We start from the raw sequence: 27,870 nt of genomic DNA on the forward strand, positions 1-27,870 counted from the left end.
GGGAACCTCAGAGCTGGAATAACCCCATGGAACAGTACAGATTAGCTCCTGCTGGTCAGAATCGGCTCTGCTTGCTGTTGCCCACCCTATCCTGACAAGGGGCCCGGTGAACAAGTTGAACGTAAGTCAGCAGCGTGCCCTTGTAGCAGAAGTAGCCAACTGTCCATCAAAACCTGTGTTAATTCTTAGGACGCAGAAGGACTTCAGTAAAACACATACTGAGCGATAGGTGATCATTAACTATTAACAGCATGTTAATAACTTTTTACAGCAATCTTTACCACACTTTTCTTGGAAATTTTCCTACCTAATGATGTCCATGGCCTGATAGACGATTTCAGATTGGTCGACTCCAATCACCTTCTTCGCGCCTGCTTTGGCAGCAAACATGGAGAGTATTCCAGTTCCACAGCCAACATCCAAAACCACCTGAAACGAATGAACGGAGGTAAAAATAAACATCTCATTTCCCTTGCTATGATTTTTCTACATGTCTTTCTACAACAGTGAGATCCCATACTCTAACAGAAGGAACAAATGGTAGCGTCAAGTCTTATTATTACATTCCGAGGTATCCAAGTCAAACTGCAGTACTAACTCCACACTCTCTACTACCTTTTACAGATAGACAACAAAGCAGACTAGCTCCAGCTGCAGATTTAAGGCAGTCACATGGGAAAATCACACGCAATTATTTGGGCAACGACTGAAAAGTTACATGAACAGGAGAAACAGGAAGTTATAGCCTGAGCAATTTTAATCAGTGATTCACTAGCAATTGAATGTAGCACTGACACTGAAAAAAAACATATTCTAACTATAGTTTCTTATTAAAAGTCTGTTCAGAAACTGTATTTATGAATCGTCTGCTACAAATGGCCACAGTGCCCCAAAAGAGCTATGGCTCAAGATGACTAAATCGCAAAATGGTAACTGGCACATTTTTAACACCGGGAAATATTTTCTGTCTAACACTATTTGTAACCAAAATAGGACCAAAAAAATCCAGGCAGGCGGGATCTCTAAGTATTCATGAAAAGACAAATAAACTTCATCACCACACTTGAAAAAAGGACACTCAACATAACAACAAGACTCATGCAAAAACTTGTTTTGACATCTCGCACATTAGCTACTGCAGGAACACTGAAAAGTTTAAAAATGCAAAGCGACTAAGAAAAAATAATACCAATGTATTAATACAAGTAGAGTTGAGCTGCCAGCACTGTTGAACTTCATAAAGCAGACTGTGAAGGGTTGACCCTGGCTGAACACCAGGTGCCCACCAAAGCCGTTCTATCACTCCCCCATCCTCAGCTGGATAGGGGAGAGAAAATATAACAAAAGGCTCGCGGGTCGACATAAGGACAGGAGAGATTATTCACTATTACCGTCACGGGCAAAACAGACTCAGTTTGCAAAATTAACTCAATTTATTACAAATCAACCAGAGCAAGGTAATGAGAAATAAAATGAAATCTCAGAACACCTTCCCACCACCCCTCCCTTCTTCCCGGGCACAACTACCCTCCCGGATTTCACCACCAAGCCCCCCCAGCGGCACAGGGGGACAGGGATGGGGTTTATGGTCATCACACGTTATTTTCTGCCGCTTCACCTCCTCAGGGCGAGGGCTGATCACACTCTTCCCCTGCTCCAGCGTGGGGTCCCACCCACGGGAGACAGTCCTCCACGAACTCCTCCAACGTGGGCCATTCCCACGGGCTGCAGTTCTTCACGAACTGCTCCGGCATGGGTCCATTCCACGGTGTGCAGTCCTTCAGGAGCACACTGCTCCAGCGTGAGTCCCCCACGGGGTCACAAGTCCTGCCAGAAAACCTGCTCCGTGGGCTCCTCTCTCCACAGATGCGCAGGTCCTGCCGGGAACCTGCTCCAGCGCGGGGTTCCCACGGGGTCACAGCCTCCTTCGGGAACCCACCTGCTCCGGCGTGGGGTCCTCCACGGGCTACAGGTGGAGATCTGCTCCACCGTGGACCTCCCTGGACTGCAGGGGGACAGCCTGCCTCACCAGGGTCTTCCCCACGGGCTGCAGGGGAATCTTCGCTCCGGCGCCTGGAGCATCTCCTCCCCCTCCTTCTTCACTGACCTTGGTGTCCGCAGGCTTGTTTCTCTTACATGTTCTCACTCCTCACTCCGGCGGCAGTTTTCTCCCCGTCCCAACTTTTTTTCCTTCTTAAAAATGTTATCACAGAGGCGTTACCACTATCACTGATTGGCTCGGCCTTGGCCAGCGGCGGGTCCGTCTTAGAGCCGGCTGGCACGGGCTCGCTCTCTCTCGAACACAGAGAGCTTCTTACAGAAGCCACGCCTGCAACCCCCCCCCCCCCCCACCAAAACCTTGCCAAACAAAACCAATACACAGACATTTTACCAAGTGCCCTTGTTCAGGCCTCAACATCACAGTATGATATTTCTTCTAACTGCTGGAAACTTCTCAACAGCTTAAAAACTAACACTTTTAATCTTGAATGTGTTACAGTAGATTTTTAAGCTACAAGTTTCACGTTTAACGTTTTCACAGAAACACGGAATTGTTGAAGTTGAAAGGGACCTCTGGAGATCACTTAGTCCAACCCCCTGCTCAAAGCAGCATCAACTAGAGCAGGTCGCTCAGGACCACGTTCGGATGGCTTCCGAATATCTCCTAGGATCGAGACTCTACAGCCTCTCTGGACGACCTGTGCCACTCTTCAGTTGCCCACACCCCAGGCATTTGTACGCACCGAGAAGATCTCCCCCGAGCCTCCTCTTCTCCAGACAACACCACCCACCCCAGCTCTTTCAGCCTCTCCCTACATCACAGATGCTCCGGTCCCTGCAGCACCTTTGCCGTCTTTCACCGGACTCACTCCGCTCCATTCAGCTCTCTCGCGCTGGGGAGCCCACGGCTGGGCACAGCGCTCCAGAAGCCATCTCCCTGCGGTACCAGAGAAGCCGCATCTCTTTCGACCTGCTGGTGACAAGTCTTCTTCCTAACGCAGCCCAGCGGGCTGGTTTTGCCACAAGGGTGCGTGTTGCTGGCCACGGTCAACTTGGTGTTGACCAGGACCTCCACATTTTTTTTCTACAAAGCTGCTTTCCAGCCCGTAGGGCCACCGCCTCTGTTGATGCGTTGGGTTATTCTTCCCTCTCCTCTGCAGGATTTTACATTGCTCTTTGATTGCCCGAGCCCTCTGCACAAGACCTCTGCTGGCCCATTTCTCCAGCCTGTGGAGTCCTTCTGAAGGACAGCACAACCATGCAGCGTATCAAGCACTGCTCCCGGTTTTGCCTCACCTGCAAATTTGCTGAGGGTGCATTCTGTTGCATTAGCCAGATCATCAGCGGTCTTATTGTTGGACTTCTACTTAATATAATCAAGCTTTACTAATGGTGATAAAAAATTCTAAGCACTAAACCCAAAAACGTTCTGAAATCTGAAAATCAAAAAAGTTTCTTAAACACTACGTAGTCACTCGTATCACACATAGCATTTAAGCATTAACAGAATCAGAACTGTAAAGACAGTCTTCCTTTCCCATACAAAAGACCTAAACAAGAGCGTAAGCGCAACTTACTAAAACAATTCTAAGGTAACAAGAACATTGAGTCAGAATTACTAGTCATAAAAATCACTTCTTAGAAACAAAAACTAACTTACTTCACTGTCTCTCCTTAGCACAGCATCCAGTGCTGTAAAAGCTATACTCCTTGCAGCCTTCATGACATGAAATTTTTTCTAAGGTAGGCATCAAATCACTTGGTAATCAATCCCACACTTGAGAATTATAACCCCTTTTTACAAAGTATTCCAAGGCAATAATGCACCCTACTGACAAACTTCCTAGCTTACGAGCTACTGAGCATTCTTGCTTTGGCGCAGCATAAACTTGCATGTGCGCTTTTAATTTTCACCTAACAAACAACATCACAGCAAATACTTGAATGCTCTGCATATTAAGTCTGCTTGCCTTCCCTTGCCTACAATTCTCTATGTTCTGATGATGGACACAGAACAATGATTCTGAAGCCAGCATGAATAAAATAGCCATTTATCCTTAGCAGCACAGTGTAAGTGAGCTTCTGGTGTAGTGTACTGGGAAGCAATGACTGAAGAGTTGACTGCCACCTGTCTTGATAGAGCAACTTACAATCTGGAATCAGACTAAAAAACACTAGCAGGATGAATTTTTTACAGCATCTTGTGTAGAGGCCGGCCACGGACATTACAGAGTTACTTGTTCCACCTGCAACTACTTGCAGCTATGTTCCAATAGGAGGCAGTTCTACAACTCACTCACAAGTTACATATGAGTATGTAATGGCTACAGAAATCCCTAGGCTGAATTCCTCTAGAGACAGGAATAGAAAGTAAAAATCAATGTTCTCGCAGCTGCTGAAATCTCACACCCCCTAACATCATCTATTCTAACACTTTACCCATGGCAGTTAACAAAATTGCTGAGCCATGAAAGCTGGAAGTCAGAGCCAAAAATAAACCTCTGTGAAAGAATGATCTTGATGTACAGTTGCATGAAAGAGAGCAATCACCACAAATTGGAAAAAAATCAAAACAGACACCACTTTGGACAGCTGCCCTGGTCACTTAAAAACCCAGATGGAACTCATCTAGCCTTAGGCAGGGGATGGGGGTGGAGAAAAAGACACAGGAGAGAAAATATACAAGCTGGAACACATCTGAGGAACGGAAAGACAAGCAGAATGATCACCAATTAGCCTAAGGACAAGGGTCTACAGCGAACGCATTCTTGCAGTGATCACATATGGCCTCTCACCAGAGATCTGGAGCAGCTGGACTGGCGATTTGACTATACCATAATATACTGCAGCATCACATCCTTCTCTGCAGTCTAATCAAAACTGATATTCTACTTTTAGTAAAAGAAAAAAATTACTTCAAATTCAGTAAAACAGGAGGTCAGGTAATTTGGCCAATTAAATTAATTCCGTCAATGAACTTCTAGTAGGAACCACGTTTAAAAACTCTTTTTTTTCTCCTCAATATGGCATTGATGCCCGCCTCAGACTTCTGTTCTACAACAAAAACTAAGGATGGCAATAGTGCTTTTTCCAACCAATTATCTTTACACCAAAAAATACTCTTGCTGTAAAAACGGATCGCATATCCTTTTACTGAGTAAGGCCACCTTAACTACTCCTGCTAGGTAATCTAAATTGTCCTATTCTCATCTCAAGTACATCTGACAGGTTAAAAATAAAGGCAGCAAGCAGGATTCATTCGAGTTTTCACAATTTCTTTTCAAAGCGGAGAGAGAACAAACAAATTGGCTGGTTCTGAATAAAGTATGTGTAATAAACAAAACTAGATATTCTGTTATCATCTGTTACGGTGCAATCGCACCTCTTTGGGATACTGCAGATTTGCATCAAAAGCTAGTAAGACCAATTAAGCTCTTTGAACAAGCTCCTCCCAACCCACCTCACAGGCGTCCTTCCAGACACAAGAAAAAGCATCACTACGTGTATTCTAGGGAGGAATCCCATATGGGAGTTCTGGGAAATACAGTATCAGACTTTTACCCACCGTTTTTTTAAAACTGTAATCAAACATTAAGGGAAAACAGCCTACTTCCTCAAGTTGAAGTTTCACTCATTAATATGGTTCCGAGAGCATCATACGATACATAAATTAAGCAAAACATCTTAACAGTTCCTTCAGCAGAAGTCTGTAACAGATGTCACTTCAAAGCTAGATCTCTAAAATAAATCCCATATATTCTCCATAACAGCATACCAGGTGAAAGCTACACGAATATTTAATCAGACACATAAGTTAAGTAGGGCACTGGGCACCTGGATGGAAGCTGCTGGGAACTCAAAGCAATTGAGAAACTTTCATTCCGTTCAACATACCACGATGGGTTTGGATACACTACGAAATTGAGGTATTCTTGATCAAAAAACTACTGTAAAAACACCACATTCAGAAAGCAGTTTGTAGATGTTGTGAGAAGAGACAAGCTTTTCTTTAGAAGTTGAATGCTTTCACGTGAAGCAAAAACCAGAGTAAGCACACACGTTCTCTACCTGTTCGCTGAGCAAGTCCATCTACAGCTGGGGCTGAAGCAACGTCGTCTGTAACAGTTCGTCCATCTTTTGTTTCAAATGTCACCAACATGTCCACACAGCAGAGGAGAAAAACAACCAATTCTGAAAAATTACTGTTCCGCTAGGACACACATTCCATATAACTTAGTAAGATCAGTCTTACCCTGTCAAAACCTGCAGTTATCAATTTTAGGGGTACCTGTGAAACTAAATTTTTCCCAGAAAAGTTTTCTCTCCTTTACTGACCTCTCTATTTTGTTGGATGAGCCGCTCACCTTTTAAGGAGCTGGCAGCATGATGTTTCTACAACACTTTTGCTCGTTCTCTCACTATAACTGAAAAGCTTAGAAATGTCCAGTAGAAACAGGCTTGTGACATGGATTGAAGCAAAAAAAGGAAGGAAACTCTTTTCCTAATATTCTTCTGCTGTAGTTGCCAAAAGAAAACCAAGTAAGGCATACAAAGAGTATGCAGCTTGAAGTACCTCCCGCCTACAACAAAACTGTATCTAGCACCGTTTCCAACTGAGGAATTATCAGATGGGTGCACTTTTATTACTACCACAACTATTCTGAAGCCTTGTATTATCAAAGTCTCAATCAAAACCAAAACAAAAATCAACAGTGATTGCCTTCCATAAACCTAGACATCCCGGTTTCACACTAAGAAATGTCCATATGTAGCTTAAGAATGGTAAGCACTAAATAGAGGAAAGCTAATCCAGAACAGCAGGCTGCACGGCATAACTCAGAACACAACAAACTCATCAGAAACAGCAGAAATACAGAAGACAAGAGGATCATAACGGCGCAGGGGTCGTAACCACAGTAAGATCGTAAATAAACGTCAGTCCAATCTCTTCTGACTGCAAGTGAAATACTCGTTCCTGGTTCTAACTCCCTTAATAATAACCTAGTTAGGAGAGACTCAACAACGCTAATTCAATAAATCAGCTGCGTATGAATTCTTCCCCAGTTCTAATTACACAGTGCTTGTAGATGTTTTTATTTTATCAGGCACAAATTGAAATTCACTTAAATTCTGGTAAAGAGACCCTCTAAGATACATTCCACTTAATATACTGGACAAGAAAGACTCAACTTCACCCCGCCAACATAATTAATGAACATCCCGACATGGCACACGGAACAATGACAATAGCGATCAGCACTTCTGTTATCAGCACTTTGCACCCTCCAGCAGCTGAATAGCACTCTATCACCTCATAAAGCCAGAGTACCTTAAATCAAATCTTGTCAGCGCGATATTCCATTCCCAAAGCTACAGAGTAGCCAACCTGAAGGATTTCTACCACTTGAGGAAAAAAAAAAAGCACAGAAATTATTCTGTTTTCTGATCTGTTTTACCTACCTTGTCCTTGAAGATATGTGGGTTTTGATACATGAAGTCACGATAGCTTTCTGTACGCACTTTATCCTATGATTTAAAGAATAAAAAAGTATTCATTTTCTTCTACTTAGGTAGAGTATATAGTTTTAAAAAGTTGAAAACCTTGCTTTTTAACTTGCCCTAAAGATGTTTTGTGGCTACTGTACTTATACAGGCTCTGCAATCACCACACTTCCCATACGATATTCTTTCAGAATTTATCGTGTTTACAGATGAAGCCAGCTGAGCCTCTGGAGGAAAAATAAGAAATTAGCTTACAGTTTCCTAACCTGCTGCATTTGATTTGGGATGTTTCAAGCTTCTTAATACCTCTTCACCACTTTCTAGGAATAGCAGTAATAGAGTGGCAATACTGCATCAACTTCACATAACAGCCTTCTATACAATGGTAAAAATTTGAGTCACAAGCTCATAAAACGCTTTGTTATCATTTTATTCTCTGACACTCCTGTGAGACAGATTCCTTCAAAAATAAGTTATGGATCAGATTAACCTTTTCTATTTCTGAACAAACTGGAAATTTGCAAGCCTGACGAGAAGCTAGTAATTGCAGCTGTACAGTCCATTCTATGAAAGCCCAATATAATAAACAAACAAACTTAACTGTAATACAACATGACCTGAGAAGCTGGAATGTTCTCAAGCCTGTAACGAAATATTTATAGTATCTTAGTATACGAAAGCTAGCAGTATAGCTCAAGCTAGCAGCAAAGCCATCTATTAAAACATTGATTCTCTTAATATGCATCAGCAGGTACGCAAATTGACAGCCAAGTATAGGGTTTGGAATTGCTCTTACAGTTCAAGTGTTAGAGCAAATTGAAAGAAAAATTTTAAGCTATTTTTATCTAGTAAAGACAAGCCTATAAATAATACTGAAGTACAAAATCCAATTGCCTATATTTCAGTTAATATTTTTCTACTGTGGCAGGTAAGAATTTTTTTAAATAATACAGAAAATAAAGAAATTTCCTCTATTGAGAAAGAACACAGTCTATTTTATTAGAAAAACAAGATCAAAAATAGAGACTGAGAACAAAGGGCATGTTCATAAAGATTCTGGAGACGAATTATCTTGAGGCTTGAAAATCCTAAAATCCGGTTTTAAGTTTCGAAGTATTATCACACACACACAGAGGCCAAAGAAACATTTAGGGATGATTTTAGAAAATTGTACTTTAAAATTATACATAATTAACATGAATAAAAGAAATAGTCATCCTTTAAAATCCTATTGGTTTACTATGACCTTATATTCAGAGCAACTATTTTTAGTACTTCACCTCTATTGCAGTACATAATCGGCTTTGCTGAAACGACCAAAAAAGTTTGGAAAGAAAAAGAATAAAAATCAGAATGTTCAGCATCAATCGAGAAAGCAGTCAGCTAGAAAGCTTTCAGCCTTACGTCCTGCCCACTCACATTGCCTCAGCACTGCCCCAACTTAATCAATACAATTCTAGCTGCTGCCTCTACTACATGCACTGCTGCTCGAGCAAGCCATGGTCATTCACTTCAGGTCTCCATCACCTCCATTCTCTCACTTGCCATTTCAATGTAATGCTTTTTTTTGTTTTGTTTTTAAATAAATTGGTAAGGAAATTTATCAAAAATGATAGTCAAGAAATTCTCAAGGAAAAAAACAGATCAAGGGAAACACTAGCCATTTGGCCAAAGTAACAATACTCTTCACCCATCTCTGAACTATTTGCAGCAAAGAAACCAAACTGAAACTTCATCCTACCGCTACCAGGCATAAGAAAAAAAAGATTTCAAAACTGAACAGTGTCAGAGACAGGCTTAAAATTCAGACAGCAAGACTCCTTTCTTAAAAGTTTCAATGTAGCAAGCCACTATATTTATATAAATAAGGTAGACATAAAAAATATCTAAGTGAACGCCTCGCACAAAAGAAAAAATTCAATGCATACGTGATAAAAAGCAATTGTTCTCCTACGTTAAGGAAAGTCAAAAGTCTTCTTAAAAGCATTCTGACAAACATTTCCTTAAACCAATAAAATACAATTTTGTACCAATCTCCTTGTGCAGAAATGGAGACTTATTATAAACTATTAGCAAACAGGAAGGCTTCCTCATCCTATAGCCTATAACATCTCAAACAACACCTTTATAGAACTGCAAACCCAAACTTCTATCATTTTATTTATCTTCAAAACATAAATTATATTTCTCTAGACTACACATTTTGGAAAACATTCTTCTACTTCAGCAAACTTCTCTGTGCCCCTGTAACACCCACCCCCCACACGGCCCCCCTTAAAAATAACCTCATGCTTATACTATTCTTGACACAGATTCACGTGTATTTCTACATTGGGACCACTAAATCATTTACAAAGCAGAAAAATTTATACGCTACCTGTAAGGACAAAGTCATTTCACAACTCCATATTCTATCCCTACATCAGGCAGGAATTTTATTTATTTCTACGTTAAAACGATAAAACTGTTTATGAGTTTCACAACTATGATCCTTTCTCTAAAAGTAAGCATTAAGAGATTTCGATTTACGTGCCAATTATAAGTTGTTGGGGTTTGCGTTTGTTTTTTTTTTTTTAAAGTTAAAAGGGCATACACAGGTTTGCCTTTGAAGAGTTTTAAGCGTTAATTTTTTATCTTTATCACATAAAGGGAGCACACAATTTTTCCAACTCTTCAATGTCCTGTTATCAATACACTAAACTGTGCACAAATACCAACAATTTCTGTTTACCTAGCGCAGCAGGAAACCACAATATTTGAGAAATTGTTTTGCCTAACAAATTTCGATTGTTAGGAAAATAGAAACTAAAGAAAAATATTCACTGTCTGTACTACGTTTTAGCCTTTATCTTTAAAGCACCCAGGAAAAAGCTGCTTTTGGCAAGGTAAGGTTGTGGTACAGATATCGTAATATAGTTTCAAGCCTATCTGTAGAGTAAATGATTTTATGTTCCTAAGGCTTCCTGCAAACAGCATTTATACAGAGGAAATAAAACTGAAAAGAGATCTCTCAACCCAACTCCTAGGAAAAAAACTGTCACGTACAGAAAGGGTTAAAAATGCAGCTGCTCTGCAGTATATTTATGGGCACACAGCCCACTTCATTACATCTTTCCTCTTTAGTCCTACAAAGATGCAGCTGAGATGACTTTCTAACCTTTAGCATCTCTTCGTGTATCCCATAATGCCCATAGGAGCTGAAGTAAACGCCATCCTCGTCCTCCTGAAGGTCTGCAATGGCGCTGGATGACGAGGGGCTCCCGACATCTGCGTTCATCACAAAATCCTGTGCAAATTGTCTGTAATCAATTTGAAATATACCCTTGAGACATGTTTATGGGGCCAAGAAAAGGAGGCGGGGGTAGGGCTGGGGGGGAGAAGGGGCTGGAAAAAAAAAAAAATAAATGAGGGCTCCAGGCTGCACAGGGGCTTTGACAACAATGGGACCAGGTTTAAGGGTGCACAGCCCCCCTCTGCCGGCTCCTCCAGGCTGCTGCACCACCATTCCCCCTCCATCACCCTCCCGCAGTGACCACTTTCTGCTTTCGACCAGCAAATATCAGCAGTAAAACGTTCGGACTTCGTTTCTGTTTTTAAGGAGGTATTACCTGTTTCGCGCTTGCCAGTACAAAAGCTGGTACCATGTGTTTTAGGCTGCTTAACGCAGATTCGAACTCAATACACCAAACAGCACAAGAACTACAAACCGCAAAACGCTGCGTGAATAGTGGAAGGTAGAAGAAAGTACTTTAAAACGGAAGCACTTGCGTAGAAACAAACCAGAGCTTAAAATTCAATTTATTACTTGAATTTCACACTGGTTTTCCTCCTCCATGGCCCTGCATTCCTAATACTCACATCGTCTTCTCATTTCTCAAAGAAGGTTTGATGACAAAATACACAAATCAAGGTTTTTATCATGAAATCGCTATTAAAAGCTGACAAGCAATCAGCTCCTACTATACCCACAATGAAGTGAAAAAGTAAATGTGCTTCAGCCAGACAATATTCCTCTGAGGGTCTACAGTCCAACATCAGCAGAACTTGCATCCTAGACCTCTCCGAAGCAGCCAAAGCTCACCTTCAACAGTGGTCATACTTTCTTAAATAGAAACTTAGCATACAGAAGCTGTACGTAACATCTCATTAGCAGTACCCTCCTTATAGAACAAAAACAAAAATACTATTTCAGTCCCTGATTAACTAGTTTGGATGGAGAAGAGCAGGTGGTAAGGGGATTCATATTAGAAATTTCTCAATATCAGAAACTTCCTATACATGTTGATGTACAGGTAAGCTCTTATTTTTAATATCGCTCTTTACCCATGGCAGTTTGCATTTTCCTTACTTTTAGACAAATATCAAAACGACAAAAATTGAAACTTACAAAAAAATAGATTCTATGACATACAATTAAGTATAATGAGCATTTTGTAAGATTTAACACAATTTTACATTTAAAATTATTTAAAATGGATTCAGCCAATAGCTCCTCCAGCCTATGCACACAACACAAATATCAAACAAACTCTAGAGACAGAGCTGCCCTCCTGTCTTTTTAATCCAGAAAAAAAAGATAAGTAAAAACAAAAGCCGTCATCTCTCAACAGGGGACAGATTAAAAAAATTCAGGACCTACAAGCCACGCTCTTACATCTCAAAGTTACACCAAACGCTAGAGGTGACCTGATTCATAGAACCCATAGACCCATTTCTGGGGGGAAACAACGGCACGAGGCCTCCAGCTACCTGTCTTTCCTTTGTACACCTTTTAATTCTCCTGATGCTACAAGTCTACTCAGTCTAGCAAACTTGGAAAAACATTTCTGCAGAAATTATTTTATACGCCACTAGTGAGTGGCCTCATACTATTATGCCCGGGCTCAGAAGACAACCATCTCTAAGGAGCTGCATGACTTATCCTGAACAGGCAGTCATTACAAAACTTGAAATACTTTTTCCACATCTTAGTAAGACCTGCATAATATAATCATGTTGCAACTGAAAGAAGTTACAGTTACTTAGTCTCCCAAGGAGTCTCTGTGGTCAGGTATAGCATGAGAAAGCTCCTGGATCCCCAGAAGTTGAAGTCAGCCAACCAGCATGCCAAATACCAGTATAAATCTACATCCATGACAGAAAACAATAGAAAAACAGGTTACTGTAGATTAAGGTCCTGTACGCTATTCTCACTCCACATCAGACTTCCAAGCTATCTTTACTTCACAGAGGTTCACCTGAAAGGAAACATGTGTAGATGGTCTCTTTCAGTGAAGTCATCTCCAGCACGAATCACCACCACTATGAATTACAGCATGTAGACTACTACAACACAATTGGTTCATCTACCTATAATTTAAAACTGTGCTGCTTCATCAGATCTACATCTACCTACTGTTGCTGCCAGCCAATCCCTGATGAATTAAAAAGCCTGCACTGACAAAGAAAAATTAAAGGCTCCCTTTCACAACAACAGATCATTTGATACACTAACCTCAAAAAGAAATCTATATAAGCCTGACTGAAGTTTAGAGAGCTGTGAAGAAATTGCAACTGATTACCTAAAAAGGTTTTTCTTTCTTTTAAATGAAAACGAAGGGAACAAGAATAGGACAAGACGATACACAGAAAAAAAACCCCAACTTTTCCAAAACAAAGAGTGGTCTGAAGCCAAATATACATTTCTGGGCCATGTGCTTATTTAGCTTTTGTAAGCATACTTTGCTCTTTCAATTTGTGCAAGTTTTGTGCAGTTCTTACTAATCATCTACAAAATAAAAGTCAAACCTACAGGCCCAACACAAGTCATGAGTTTTACTCCATAGTTACATTCTACCACTTCTTTGAATTTCTCTTGGTCTTTAAACATGAACATCTCAACTCACCTAAAACACATCAAATAAAAAACCCAAACAACAAAACTTCAGTTGAAACGCTTACTTCATTTTTTTAAGATCATCTTGTGCTCTAGCCAAGGCTGCTTCTGCAAGTCTTGCTCTGTGTTCTGCATGTTTTAATTGTTCAAGGAGCACCAGGGTATCATTTAAACCATTAGAAGGCAAAACATTCACAGGTTCACAAAGATCTTCTATATCTGATGAAACAGGGAGAAAAAAAACATCACCTACCAGTCACATGTTGCTTCACAGCAGCTCATAAACATATGACGTTTTCAGCATTGCTACTCGTGCCTTTGGATGATCTGTAGAAGTAGTCTGTCTTACAAGAAGCATCACTGAATTTGATGGGACTAACCGTAGAACACAATACTACTCAGTAAAAGACAGTATGCTAGAAGCAAGCTCTAAGTTAACAACGCAAATAAATCCAGAATTCAGGCTTCTTTACATACCAGTGTTTGATTATTGATAAAAGAGACGTTAGGTTCCTCTACTTTTCCAGTTATGTTATCCTGACGCTAAAAGGGCTGCTAAGGGTCGTGGTAAAAGGTAAGAAAGTATATTCATTTTTTTCTTAATAATTAGACATTAACTCTTAATATTCAAACCAATACCTTGGTCTTTTATAAAGCTTATGAACACACAAAAGAGCATAAGCAGAATGAATCGAGATGAAGCACTGCTTTTTAACTACCAAAACTCAGACTCAGCACTACATTCCAGTCACCTCTTGCTAAATTCAGCTGATGATTTCAACAGACGTCAGTGGATAACAAAACAGTGCTACTGTGGTTTTGGATATAGTAAGAAGTTACTGCCAGCTTATTGGGCAAAAAACTTCATTTAAAAAAAAACAAACAAAAAACATTTATCTATGCCTTTTAATCATGGAAGACTATTTGGCCCATGGGACTGAAACAAAGCACAGATACGTAAAATAAGATTTCAAAGGTTCAGATGACACTCACAACCCTTTAGACAACTGCAACGGCACCTCGAAGCATCTCCAAAAGTCTATAGCTTGGGCAAAGAGCACACATAGAGCAAGAACCGATACAGCAAAACGTGAAATCCCTTAAGTAACCAACCGATGTCCTCTACCACACGTTATTTCTGCTATCGTGCAGCAGGGCTCACGTAAAGGGCAAAACTGCATTCCACGCTGTACAGAGAAAAAAAAAATCCACAAGTCCTAAATACCTTACAATTTAGGTGAAAGAAAGGTGTACAATCAAGTGCAAAATAGGAAGAGAGTGGAAGGATCACAGGCAGCAAAAATTTCAAAACTCAAACTGAATTCTCTCAAAATCACCTGATAAACTGTCATGAGAGAGAACCTAAGGCTGCTTTTACTGAGCCCTAGAACCACTAAGGAAGCAGAACTCTTCCGTGTAACTGTAGTATCTTACGCTTCGTTGGTCCAAAATGCAACCTGTGTAAAAGATGGAGGTATTTTCAACAAAGCAAGTTACTCGATCCTTTCTTATAGCATACACAAATGCATCTGATTTAAAATACCTATATTTAGAAGCTTTAAACACTTCATAAATCTTGTGATGAAGCTTAAGTAGAGCGCCTCTTTGATCTGCTTAATTATTACATACAGCTATAAAAATCTCAGTCATTAAAAACTAACATATAACATGTGGTAAAAATTTCAGAGTGTGACTTCAGCTAATACGTGGACTTTCTCATGTACCTAAGTCAACTGAATAATAGTGACGATGCTTCATGTGACACAAACTCTGCCAAAACCACATTTACCCCACAACACAGCACAGTCATACTGAAACGTATTTGTTTACCAAACTGAAGTAGGAGGTCATCTTCTAGCTCTGGTTTCAAATATTCCTCTCCTTCCCAAGGCAGCGGGCTGCTGAGAGAACTCAAATATGCTCCTGTTGGTTTCTAGACAGAAGAAGAGCATGTAAGCTAAGTTTCTTTGAAAACATCAGCCCTTCAATTTCATTTGAGAAAATAAAGCAAATATCTGTTCTTCCACCCATTAAAATAAATAGGGTATTATTCAAGTAGCTTTGTAGCAAAGGCTGAGAAAGATACTACTGCAAAGCATGACGAGTGAGAACAGCAACAAAATGAAATTCTGGCTTCCAACCTGGCTCTGAAAATGAGTACTTACCTTAGCATAACAGACACTACAACCACGGTGACCAGAGCACAGCATAAAACTACACCTCTGAGCTAGTCTGGGTCCCAAAGCCCAGAAAGCTAGAGGATCAAGGAATTCAGTACAAGCAGTAATGCACAGCAGATTGACAGACATTGAAGGATACTTGGAGAATTACACTGCTATCAGGAACCAAATTCACTCGGGAGTTTGACTGTGTCAGACCCATAGCTTACAACAGGGCTAATCAAGAAAGCCAAGAGACTAATCATGCCAAATATTTTTACACAAACAGCGCTGTAGGGACAAACGTCAGAAATGCTATATTGTCTCCAGTTTGCATCCGGCCAGTTAATACTTAGTCAAGAAAAGAAAGGTAAGGTCAGATACTGGACTTCAGGTTTTCCATTTCTGTGTTTACTCTGCGTAGCTAGTTATGCCTTGAATAACTATTTGAGAATTTAAGTAAATATTTGAAGATTTAAGTAAAAAATGCCTAATTACATAAGATGGTATTAAGTCTAAACATAAACTTCAAAGCATGTTCTTTGGTTGCTCCTTAAAAGTCACAGAATACACAAAACATACCCATACCTAAATTAAAACTGCAGGTTCCCATCAACTGTCCCATTTCTGCTATCATTTTAGCAGAGATTAATTTTAGGTTCTGTGATGTAAGGGACCAGGTGTTGCTCTTACTAACAGCGCACTGGGGGTCTGGCCAGCTCACAACCCCAGGAAAGACTCTTTTGCACCAACACACATGCGAGGACTGAGAAACGTCAGTTATCAAGAAGTGAACTCATTATGGGAGCGCAACAGCAGAGTCAAAGGCCGAGATGAATTTACAAAACAACACGATACTACATAGCGTGGGCTTTCTGCAAGTCTGAACATCCTCTTCTGGAAACAATAAAATTCACATTAAATAAATGCATTTAAAATAAAAACAACTCCACATCTAAACAAACCAATCAATAGCTGTTTTAATTCCTGTAATTGTTTATTTCTAGAAATATAAAATTTCATACAGTTAATAAAAAAGGGCAAATTGAAAACACAGCATCGTGATTTTCCATTCTTCAGACATAGATTACAGAAGTAGTATGTGGCACACCTACCTTTAATCTAACAAAGTTTATTAGTTTAATGTATCCATAAAAATCAAGTCCTGGAAAGACAGAAAGGAGAAAAAAAAAAAAAAAAAGAGAGACCTTGCATTACAGAAAACCCACAAGCATTTTAAAATGATATGAATACTAATTACTTGTTCAACTGGCCAGCTTCCCCTTGGGGTATACATCATTATCTAGTGCAGTCTTCCTATCTAAAGTTTTCCATTTACATTTTTCTTCTCTTTAGGACTAAACTAGGAAATTCTCACCCTCAGGACAAATACATTTGCTGCAAATTAAGAATGGAAAATAGCCTATGAACAAGGATTTCATTCATTTGGCAAGCAAGTACATAAGGACGGCCACATTTATCTCCTACTAGCTACCTTGCTGATATTTTAAATGTTGTGGTGCTTTGTTCATAATTTTAGCTTTCCGTTTAATAAAATACAAATTGATCCTACTCATCAAGATTACACACCAATATTGATTTAGAACTGCCACCTTGCTCAGAAATAACAGTAGTTTAAATAGAATTACATACTCTTGTCAAGAATGGTGAGGACATGGGATTTCCATTGGAATTTATACAGTAAACAGACTAGAGCTTACAATTTTACGTGCAGATTTCTAAATGCTTCGTGTGGTTCCCATCCCCGTATCTCTCTCTCCTTTTTAGAGCACACTCTTAAAATTGTGTTTCTCCAAGACTGTTACCCTTCCCCTGCTTTCCAGTTTTCCTCTATGTGCATTAAGACGTGGATTTCAAGCTCAGTACTTCAGCACTTACCCAACTCTTCCAAAGCCACCCCCACTTCACATACATCCTCCTATATGTACCCTCCTTCAGTCACCATCTTGGTCTAAATAGATAGCAGCTTCAAGTGAAAGCCAACCTGACACATTACAACTGGAAAAAATGAAACAGACGTCGAGGGGTACACCTTCCTATGATCACCTCAGGGAACGTAAGCTAAGACTGCAAACAACCCCTTAAAAGACACCAGCAGTACAGCCCAGTTACTTGACCTTTTGGTAGATACATCCACTTGGGTCTCTGCTAAACTCCTGAGCCCAACAACAGTATCGCTAGTCAGGCCAGAGCTCCCAATCGATCAGGGAAACAGCTCTTACTCCAGCATGCAGTGGGCTGGCTCAGGTCGATCAAGTAGGCAGTGGGGACTCAGCACAAGCCAGCAGAGATCAATCTTACTTTTGTTCCTAATCAAGAGCTTTACCAATAGATAAAGCATCAGGGAAACGGCCAGCATAAAGGTAACATATAAGCATTTTCCTACAATAGCTTATCTTGTTCAATCTTTGAATCTTCAGCTACAACAAGGAAATCAGTCAGAAACAAGCTAATCTTGGCAATTTATTTTAAACGAGATACTGATATGCAGAAGGAAACGACAAGTCGTGAAAAAAAACTTACCGTGCTTCTTAATCGCATCACAAACATTAAACTGATGCTCTGTTTTGCAATGGGAGAATACACCTTCAGCAGAACTAAACAACCTGTAAATTACAAATTATTAAACACGCAGCATTGACACATACGTTGTTAACACTCTTGATGTTTTATACATTTTTACATGCTCTGTTCTGACCTGCTAGGCAACATGTTCAGAACACATCATTTTTGCCTTTGAGAACGGATGAACAGACACCCACTTGCTCGCATACCTCACGAAGAAGCTTCTACCTTGTTTGCAAAACGTTTTGCAATAAAAGGTAATAAACGTAAAAATTTTGTTTGGCAAAACCACAAACCCTGTTAACTTTCAAAAACTCCCTGAAAGCAAAGACTGCAATCTAAGAACCACACACACATGAGGTGAGCTGGCCAGCTAGATCTGCTGCACCGAAATAAAAATCTCATCTATTTACTGACGATGGGAGAAGATGACAAAAAGAATTCTAAGTGAGAAGCTGCCATACTGCTTCAGGGTGAGAAAGAAATTACCCACTTTCCCCATTACTCCCTCCTGCAGTCTGGATTTCGCAGACCCTTAGCTCTGGAGAGACCGTACGTAAGTTCAACAAGCTACAGAGCGCTGTTACAAACTACATATTACTTATTTTTCTGACGTGGCCGCCTCCCGTTTGGGCGCTCGCCCCCCCCCCCCCCCCCCCCCTTCTTCCAGGGCCTCCGCGGGTACGGCCGCCCCTCAGGAGGCCCCTCGGCCGGGCGGGGGGGAGCACAGCGCGGCCCTCGGGGCTCCCCCCGCCGCCCCACCTGTCGCAGAAGAGGCAGCGGGTCCGCAGGCCCTCGGCGCCGGCGCCTTCCTCCTCCTCCTCCTCCTCCTCCTCCCAGGCCTCCTCGCCGTCGGACAGCTCGGGCATCTCCTCCTCGGCGGGCGGCCCGCCGGCTCCTGCGAGGCAGAGAGCAGGGGACCGTTACTGAGGGGAGGGAGGGAGTAGGGAAAGAAGAAAGGAGGAGGAAGAGGAGGGAGAGGGAGGAAGAAGAGGCTGACAGACCCACCTGAGGGAGCGGCTCCCGCCATGGCCCCGCCACCGCTCCACGTGTGTCGTTTCCGGGCGGACGCCCCGCCCCGCCGGCGAACGTCAGCGCGCAGAGGGGGGGGCGGGCCCGCGAGGGTTAGAGCGCCCCCTGGCGGGGGTCCTCCGGGCCGGGGGAAACGGCGCCCCTCGACCGTTGTTTTTCAAAGGCGCGGGAGCGGCGCCGGCGCCATCTTGTGGGGGGCCGAGCTGTGGAGCAGGGGGGAAGGCGGCAGCGTCCCCGTCCGCTCTCCTTCCAGCTGCCCGCAGCCTCGGCTGTTCATGCGTGGTAGCCTCACATAAGGGAAAAGCAGGCAGGTGGGTAAAGGGCCACACCCTCAGCCAGCCTAAAATATGAGAGAGTACGGCTGCTTGGAGGTGGGATCGTACTCTCTGCGCTTGGCAGGTGGCTGGCAGCCGGGTTTCTCTTGCCTACAAGTAGGGCGGCTGCGATGGGAGAGTTAGAGGAAGTAACGCGTGCATATCAGCTTTTAAACAAAGTTTAGCTGCAGACTATTATAACCGAGGGCCTCATTCAAATGCAGAAGTTAAAAAGTGGTTTAAAAAAAATTACATAGAAAAACAAAGCTCGACGGTCATCATCTGAAGGAGATAGTATTTGACATTCTAGGTAGGTTACCGAACTGCCTTTGTTTTCTCTCTTCATTTTCAGCCTGACAGAAACATGCATCTCTTCAGAAGCAAATGGTGCCTTTCCACTGGTTCACAGGGTGCTCCTAAGTAGGACGTGGTGGAGGAAATGTCAAAGCTAGAATTTTTCCAGTTTGTACCCTCAAAGTGATAAATTCACATCTGTGCTACCTCAAATATCTCCAAAACCAATGAAATTACTGTTTCGCCTTGAACCTGCCTGCCTTCTGTAGTTGCAAGAACAGAGGCATGCTGTGCAGCCAGTTGGCACTGGTCTGAATCAGATGGCCAAATACTGTTATTTGTGTGGTGTCTCATAACTGAACAAGGGTACAGCCTGTTTCCTAACACGACACACTTAAGGAATCTCCCATATCTCATCACTGCTGTTAGACAACTGCACCTCCTCAGGCATCATGCATGGATTTTTATATATGTCAAATTAATAAAACAAATGATCCAGCCTTGCAAAAAGCTATAGTCATTTTTAAATAACATCTTGTACTTTTTGATCAAATCAGATATCTGTGAGTAGGTTACAAATAATCCTTTGGTCTTTACCCGTTCAGTTAGGAATGTTAGGGTGCCTCTGCCTTGGCACTTCAGTTCAGGAGATCCAACGTGTCCTTTAAAAGCTGATTTGCCAAACTCCCCTACTTCCCATGCTTTGGTCCGCATCACAGTGTGCTCTCACAACACATCAGATGGGTTCCTTTTGCAAATGAAAGTACCAGACTGCTCCGGGACTGCGGGTCGTGGGACCAAACCACAGCTGCTAGCCCAAAGTTAAAATCTTGAAGCATCCAAGTACCGGGTTTTCAGCACCAAATGTTTTGCTACGCTTGCTGTACCACACTATTTGGCAGGGCAGACATGGCAATAGTCTCCTCTCTTTTCATCTCCAATCTTGTTTTTCATAATAAGCTATTCTACATAATATTTTTTTTACAAAGGTTTAACCTGCAACAGCACTCAATCTCGTTATGTAGCACTCCGCATAAGTGAAGGTATCAAGTGCTGGTTAGTACATGATACTTAATTGTTGCTCAACAGAGGGACCACTAGCATTATTATCATTGCAGTTTTTGGTCATTTCCAGAGGGCTGAAACCAAGGGTCAGATTCTAGGCTCATTTTTAGAGTGCAAATTCCGTGGTCTTTGCTGAATAGAAAAATGCAGAGATTTTAACTGATGGGTAAGAAAAAAAACCCCAAACAACACAAAAACAGGGGGGTGCAGAATTCAAGAAGGAAACCTGAAAGTCTGAATTTACTTGTCCGGATTACGATCTCTGATTTCTAATCAGTACTTGTAAATCTGTCCCATGTAGCTTAATTTTCCCTTTCGCTTACCCTCCTATCTCCCAAAGCTAACAAAGAAGGTTTTTAAGTACGGTACTTATTAAACAGATTAGGCTTGCCTAGTTACAGGCAAATCCAAAGGGACTTGAAAAATGCAATACAGAAACTGGTTTTAGAGAAGACCAGAATGACAGGTTTGCAAAAGGATCCAAGAGCTACTAAATCAGACTCCTTCACAAATTCTGTTTTGTGTTTTGTTTTTAAATTCCATATCCCTTCAGAATTAACTTCTGTAGGTATGACAGGTTAACACCCATTCCGCAAGCGCTACTTAGGGGTGTAAACCAATGCTGCTTGTGGAATTTTTTTCCTTACATAGTGACTCAGTATTACTCATTGAACTAGAATTAGTGCAAAATGCTGGCAAAATAGTGCATACCCTTAGTGTGCGGAAGAAATCTAGGCAAGTCGGATGCTTCTACCTTATTCTCCTGAAGTAGTGTCTGATCCCATGAAAGAAACAGAAGTGACGCAGAATGATAAAACATACTTTTCCTCTACTCTTGATCAAGCAGCTAATCGCAGAAATAGATTTAACAGCCACTGCTCTGTCAGTAGTGCCGGGGCTGATAGCAGCAAAAGCAGAAACAGCAGCTTCTTTGTGTTTTACTGAAATTCTCCCCCACCAAAGGGGCAAGGGGTCACTGATTGCATAGTCTTTGCTCCATTGCACACCCTCAGCTATTGTTGAGTCCACTCGGAGAGCAACGGACTGAATGTGCTGTACGGCCTTGTAACCAAATCTTCTCTTTTATTATTGCTTGAATTAAGATTCTTAATAAATGTAAAGCACCTGTTCATTTGCGTCAGCGTATATAACATGTTGGGTGAAGAGCGTATGAAATCCTTGCAGAAGTGTATAACTTACACCGGTACCTCTTGAAATATGATCATCTTTGTTACAATCTCCTAATCCTTGTAAAGGGATTTGCATGGTACAGGAAGATTTACAATGTAATGGATTACTATTTCATAATCCGGGCCAAGAGGAAGAAACTTCAAATATTTACAATTTTTTACTGCATTTCAAACTTTTTTCCAGATCTGGAAGCACAACGCTGGGGAGGCTGTTAGAGCGTGTGTTTGCACACAACATATAGTACCAACATATCGTTTGCGGGCTTTGTTTCATCTGGATTTCCAAGCATGTGTAGCTTTATCCCCTACCTGCGTCACTCCTTTGTGACCACAGTGCTTGTCATTATTCAGAAGCAAAGAAAGTACGTTAATAGAAATTGTGTAGGAAACAAATGAAACGTTTTTGAGCAAACTATTATTACATGGCTGTTACTTTACCCTGCGTAAAAAGTATTAGAAAAAAAGAGAGAGAAAATGTTTAAAAATTAATCTTAGGAGACAAAATTATTTCTTAGTCAGTTGTGTAGTCAGTTCTATTTTTTCAGTTTTAACCACTCAGGGTTGGCAACAGAACAGACAACTGCACAGAACCATGAAACTCAACACAATTTTTCCAAAGTGTTTTCTATCTGGAAAGTCCAAACTGTCTGAAATTTTACACTACGCTCCTTGGATGCTAAAGCCAGCCGGCTACATTTAAGTGCCAAGAATGACAATCCCAAAAGCACAGAGTACGATCGCAAATACTCTCTTACGCTCAGTCCTCCCACCCCAGTTTGTTGCATTTTTTATTAAATTAATGAAGCAAACTCTTTGTAGAAAGCAGCCTAAAAGCAGATAGTGGCTTTTTCATTAAGTCTTTAAGATGTGCAGCAATCTTAAGGAGGTTCTCACAAAGCTGTCGCTTCCCAACATCACACAGCAATGAAAAGCGTAGCTGTAGCAGTAAGAGGTGCAACGGGAAGAGGTACAGAAACCTCACGTTTTGCAGAAGGGCATCACTGCAAGTAAAACATCATTAATGCCAGTGGCGATCTTACACCTTTATTACCCTCTCAGCTGAAGGGTGAATTTGGACTCTGTTAAAATAATTAAGAGCTTGGAAAGATTTAAATGAAACATAAATCAGAAAATTTGAGTGCCTGTTAGTATACAGAAGGGACAAGCTGTAGTCCAAAAATACTTTTTATTCCTATCACCAGGAAAAATGAGTGATATTGAAAGCAGAACTGCTAATCTGAATTTACCTGTTCAGTCAGTTTAAAAGTTTCGTAAGATGATGGCCATATTCCCCTTAATATAATTCTGAACTAAGATAACTGACTGAGATATTTTTCATCTAGGCAAAGCCCAGGGGATCCTGTGTAGGGCTCACCCTGAAGGTAGGACTAGGTTTAAGCTTGAGAGAGAAAGCAAGCCTAGAAGCAAGCCTAGACGCTGAAGTGGAGCTGGAAGGGGCTGCCTAAAGGAAAGTGAGCGCTGCAAAACAATTTCTTCATCTGGGCAGGGGCAGGTTTGGTTTGGGGGGATTTTTTTTATTTGGGGGTTTTTGTTTGGTTTGGGGATTTTGGTTGGTTTTGTTTTGTTTTTAACAAAAGCTCACCCTGGAACTTGGGTTAGGGTTATGTTACAAAGTAGGGGACTCGGTATGTTACACAGATAATTTTTAGTTCCCTCCATTCTTTGTCTATTTTCCCTGCTTTAACGTTAAAGCAGCATTTCTCAACCTGTCAGAAAGGCAAAGGAAATACAAATGTCACATTCTCCCCCGTTTTCTTGCATCAGATCAGCAAACTGATTAGATGGGCTGTTTTGTTTTCTCTGATGTTCAGTCTCTATCAAACAGGCTAGTTAAACCAGTGCACTTCAGTGCTATTCAGTCAGCAGCTTTGAGGAATGGCAAATAGCAGGAATGTACAGCCAGAAATGTAGCACTGTTGGTACACATACTGTGAGTGACTATTTTCAATGAAGGATTGAGCAAAACCAGTGTTTGCAATTAGGGCAGGTCTACGGTGTAGAAAAAGGAGGGATACTACCTTGAGATAAAATATATTTATGCACCTACAGAAGTGCCTCCATAAAATGTGCATTGTGCAGCAGCTTGAGGAACACAGGACAATTTCAGGTGCTACAGACCACTGAGATCCAACTGAGAGAACTCCAATCAGATAAGGTTAACAAAAAAAAAAAAAAAAAACAAAAAAAAAAAGCTCAGAGGCTTAGAAAATCATTGATCTTCAGAGATACTTTCACTGTTGATGTCCAAAAGGTAAATGCAGATAAAAGTACTCGTAAGCATCTTAAGGGTAAACCAGTGTTCACAGAGAAAGCATCTGTAAGTAATTCAGACTTGCCTATCTGTTAATAATTGTGTTTCCACAGGAAGAAAATATCTGGACTTAGAATGAGTGACTGTAAAGATAAACTACAAAATAAATCCTATCCCCTTTTGAAGTAAAATGAAGTGTTTACCTTAGACCACGTCTAAGGTACATGAAATACCCAGGAAAATATATGATCTCTGTGAATTCACAGTAAGAAAACAAGTAAGAACAGGCAGCATTCAGATCAGCTAACAGGTCAAACTAATGGAACTCTGAGGGCTGCGGGTTAAAAACAAACTCGCAAAAGCAAATATTTGGCACATAATGTTTTTTTAAATATCTACAAGATATTTAGTGTCACAACAGTGGATGTTAAGCATTTAGCACACTGGATGTAAGTACCTAGATGAGTTACTTTGAAACAAAAGCCCTTCTTGTGAGGGGCTGAGCATCTGAGAACATTAAGTCTGCCGGAACCAGCTCTGCTCTGTGTTCATGAGGAGTAACGGACAGCGGAGACTTGAAGTGTGCCAGAAAAAAGAAGGATCAAATTGTTTGAGTTCAAAACGCCAATATCATAGCTGAAGAAAAATTTAGAAATCATAAACGAAAAGAGCATGTTTTCATAGCTATTTAAGGAATCCAGTGCTTAGTGCCCAGATTTCCAAGGGCTTGATAAGAACGTTTTTAAGAGCAGACCTGAAATGCAAGTAGAGGAAGAGTGTGAAATTTTGGAGAGTACAGGGTAATAGAGACCTACAGAAGACAGTCATGCTTCTCATGTCTGCAGTGTAATGATTTACCTTAGGTGCGTTAGATCACAGCCCAGACCAGGCTCTCCATTTTGATGGAGGTAACAAAATTACAAGTATTTCTTTGTTCAGCTCCACTTTCCCTAAGTTGTGACTGCCCCAGCAGAATGAGGAACCGTATTGATGATCATGAGCAGACAAAAACAAGGTAGAAGCCAGAGAAAGAGATAAAAATCAGAAAGTAGAATCAGGCATGGGACCACGTCCATTGACATGGCTTTTCTTGCAAAATGATTTTTACTTTTCCAACAAAGATAGCAGGGAGCACCCGTCACGTTGCATTTTTCTAAAATAAATGTCATAGTTCCCTGGTATGAATTCAGTTAGTTGCTTGCAGCAAAGGATGTACTATTTTACTTTTGGTTTTATATCTAGAAAACTGGAGAGACTTATACAATGATTTTGACAACACACAGACTGGGAATATTTTAGGAGTTGAAGGTTTCAAAAGATTTATTGCAACAGTTCAGTTAAATCTTTGTAGAGGGTCTACAAACACGGGATTTCTTCGTGTTATTAGTAACGAAAGGGTAGTTACTATCTCTTGCTGTAAAACTCTAATGAAAACGCTTTGCAGGGTAAAATACCAGATAGCTTAGGAAAATTATTTTCTCAGAGATGATCTAGCTACCCCAAAGGCTTCTCCCAGAGTTCTAAAGAACGTAGGAAGGAGGAAAAAAAATGACTTACCCTGCACAAAGAATGTAAGTAAACGATAGCAAAATGTAAATGTGCAATCAAACGATTTTTAAAGCAGGTAAGCTAAACTATCTACTGGGAATCAAACAAGAAGTCATTAAGTAGCATCAGGCTAGCGTTTCAATTTTTGTGCCAGCTTGTTACAAGTTCTCTGGGTTTAGCTTTTTTGTTGACAGATTTTTGCCTCATTTTCACTTCATTTCACTGAAGAAAACTAACATAAAAATGGAAATATCCTTCAGTAAAACTGCAAATTCTCCTGATAAATATTAATTCCCGCTTCTTTAAAAGGTGCTTGTTTGAGGTATTATGAGTAGTAGCTATGTGTGTTAAATCTCCCATTCTTTGTACCGGCTTCTTTAAAAAAAAAATAAATAAATCGGCCAATGAAAAGTGCCTAGACCGACGCTGTCTCCCTCGGTTAATCCAAGGCCAGTAGAGGGATAATTTGATTAAACTGAGACCCTAATTTATTTAGCTTTAGTTCTGGATCAACCTCTTCTTAATAGAGTGCTGTCGTCTCCAATTGTTTGATGAAAATTAAAGTGACATAAATACCATGGGACTTTTTCAATCTGATTAGTCAGCTAACTTGCATCAATACTACCCCAGCCATCAGGCGCTGGCGTCCTTCCTTTCACCAGCCTTACTAACAACTGACAAGTTCTCCTTGAAGACCGGGCACCCACGCTGCCACTCAGACCCCCACACTTAACCCATCATCCGTCCTCAATGGGTCTTGTTTGACAAGGTGCCCACACCTTTTTCCATTGCTGTTCATCAGACAAAGCTAAATATTGTTTTATTAGCAATCAATAGCCTGTTAATCCCAAACGATTTCACAAATCCACTGAGCTCTCAAGCTGATTATAAACGTTTGGTGTGTTTTTTTAAGCTGCTAAATTTCAGATGGATTTTCTCCTCTCCTCCCAACCCTCCTGCTCTGATATGGGACATTGTAGCTGGTAAGCAAAGCCACAAAAGCAAAAGAGCTCTGTTGTCTTTAACGTTGCCTTTAACTGGGCGTTTACAAATGTCAACGTTTTGCAGTTTAAACGTGATCACAAACCCTCAGCAGCATTACTAGCTCCTCCACTTTCAGTCCATCAGTTTGGAACTTAAAAATAAGAGAGCTTCTGAGCTTTCCCTTTTTTTTTTTACAACAAAATGGTAAATTCTTGCTTAGTCTGTGGGCTGGGGGACTAAGGAGTGAGAGAAAGAGAGACGTAAGCTTCTTTGATTTACAATATATAAAACGCTAACAAAGCTAGCTGTCGCACTACCGAACGATGTACCGCTCGCATCCAAGTCACAGACACAGGTTTGGGCACGCCTGGTACACTCTGATGATCCCTTTGTTTGTACGTTGGGTCATGGATATATCTTCCGTGAGGCACAAGGGGAACAGCATTACAAATACGCTGCTTCTTGAATTTACCCGTCCTCGCTTACACCTGTGGTCTACCTGCCTTTGCCCTGGAGACATTGATCATGATAGCTGGTAATATAACGATAGTCCACTTACGTGATGTAGTATAAATCGCCAGGTCAAGGCAGACAGGCAGTGTTAGTAGGCACATGCCGATCACATGAAGCTCCCAGAAACAAGATGCTGGCTTTCAAGGCCTGGTGAGCTGGCTTTGCAAGTCGGGGTTATTCTCTGCAGGTCCCTGCTGAAGTGTTCTTCCTGCAGAATGTGCTCCCTCTGCGACAACAGGGAGAGAAGGGTTGCTGGCAAGCTGATGCCTCAGCAGTGTTACACAGGTCCTGCCTGAAACAAATCTTGCAACGGGTGGCCTTGACCCTTCGGTACAAGACAGGTAACTCTGGGAAGAGTTCTTGTTGTCACTGAAGGAGTTAACTAAAACCCAAAATGAACTAAACACACATTTTATGCTTTCTGTGTGAGGACTTAACATACCCAAATTGCGTGTTAAGTAGAAGGGGAAAAGTAATTTCAGCTGGTAGAATCCTCTGGGATGTCTGTTCAAACAAAACATAGATTTCCTAAGTC

The 27,870-nt window shown here is 41.2% G+C and overlaps 1 protein-coding gene across 2 annotated transcripts in view; it reads right to left on the reverse strand.

The window, feature by feature from the left end:
• PRMT3 (protein arginine methyltransferase 3) overlaps positions 1 to 27,466 on the reverse strand; it is a 71,993-nt gene extending 44,527 nt beyond the window's left edge. Inside the window, exons 1-9 of one of the 2 annotated variants that reach the window (XM_049820159.1) lie at positions 27,382 to 27,466; positions 18,886 to 19,021; positions 18,082 to 18,164; positions 16,653 to 16,702; positions 15,209 to 15,311; positions 13,444 to 13,597; positions 10,661 to 10,802; positions 7,462 to 7,527; positions 308 to 429 (exon numbers count right to left, since the gene is read on the reverse strand). In XM_049820159.1, coding sequence (XP_049676116.1) covers positions 308 to 429; positions 7,462 to 7,527; positions 10,661 to 10,802; positions 13,444 to 13,597; positions 15,209 to 15,311; positions 16,653 to 16,702; positions 18,082 to 18,164; positions 18,886 to 19,021; positions 27,382 to 27,436 — 911 coding nt within the window. In that variant the 5' untranslated portion in view covers positions 27,437 to 27,466. Of the gene's footprint in view, positions 1 to 307; positions 430 to 7,461; positions 7,528 to 10,660; positions 10,803 to 13,443; positions 13,598 to 15,208; positions 15,312 to 16,652; positions 16,703 to 18,081; positions 18,165 to 18,885; positions 19,022 to 19,131; positions 19,172 to 27,381 lie in introns of those variants that run through there. The other variant, XM_049820160.1, reaches the window with a different exon arrangement.
• Between the last annotated feature and the right edge of the window lie 404 nt (positions 27,467 to 27,870).

The sequence above is a fragment of the Accipiter gentilis genome, chromosome 17 (assembly GCF_929443795.1).
Source record: "Accipiter gentilis chromosome 17, bAccGen1.1, whole genome shotgun sequence".
In the NCBI taxonomy this organism is placed as follows: Eukaryota; Metazoa; Chordata; class Aves; order Accipitriformes; family Accipitridae; genus Astur; species Astur gentilis.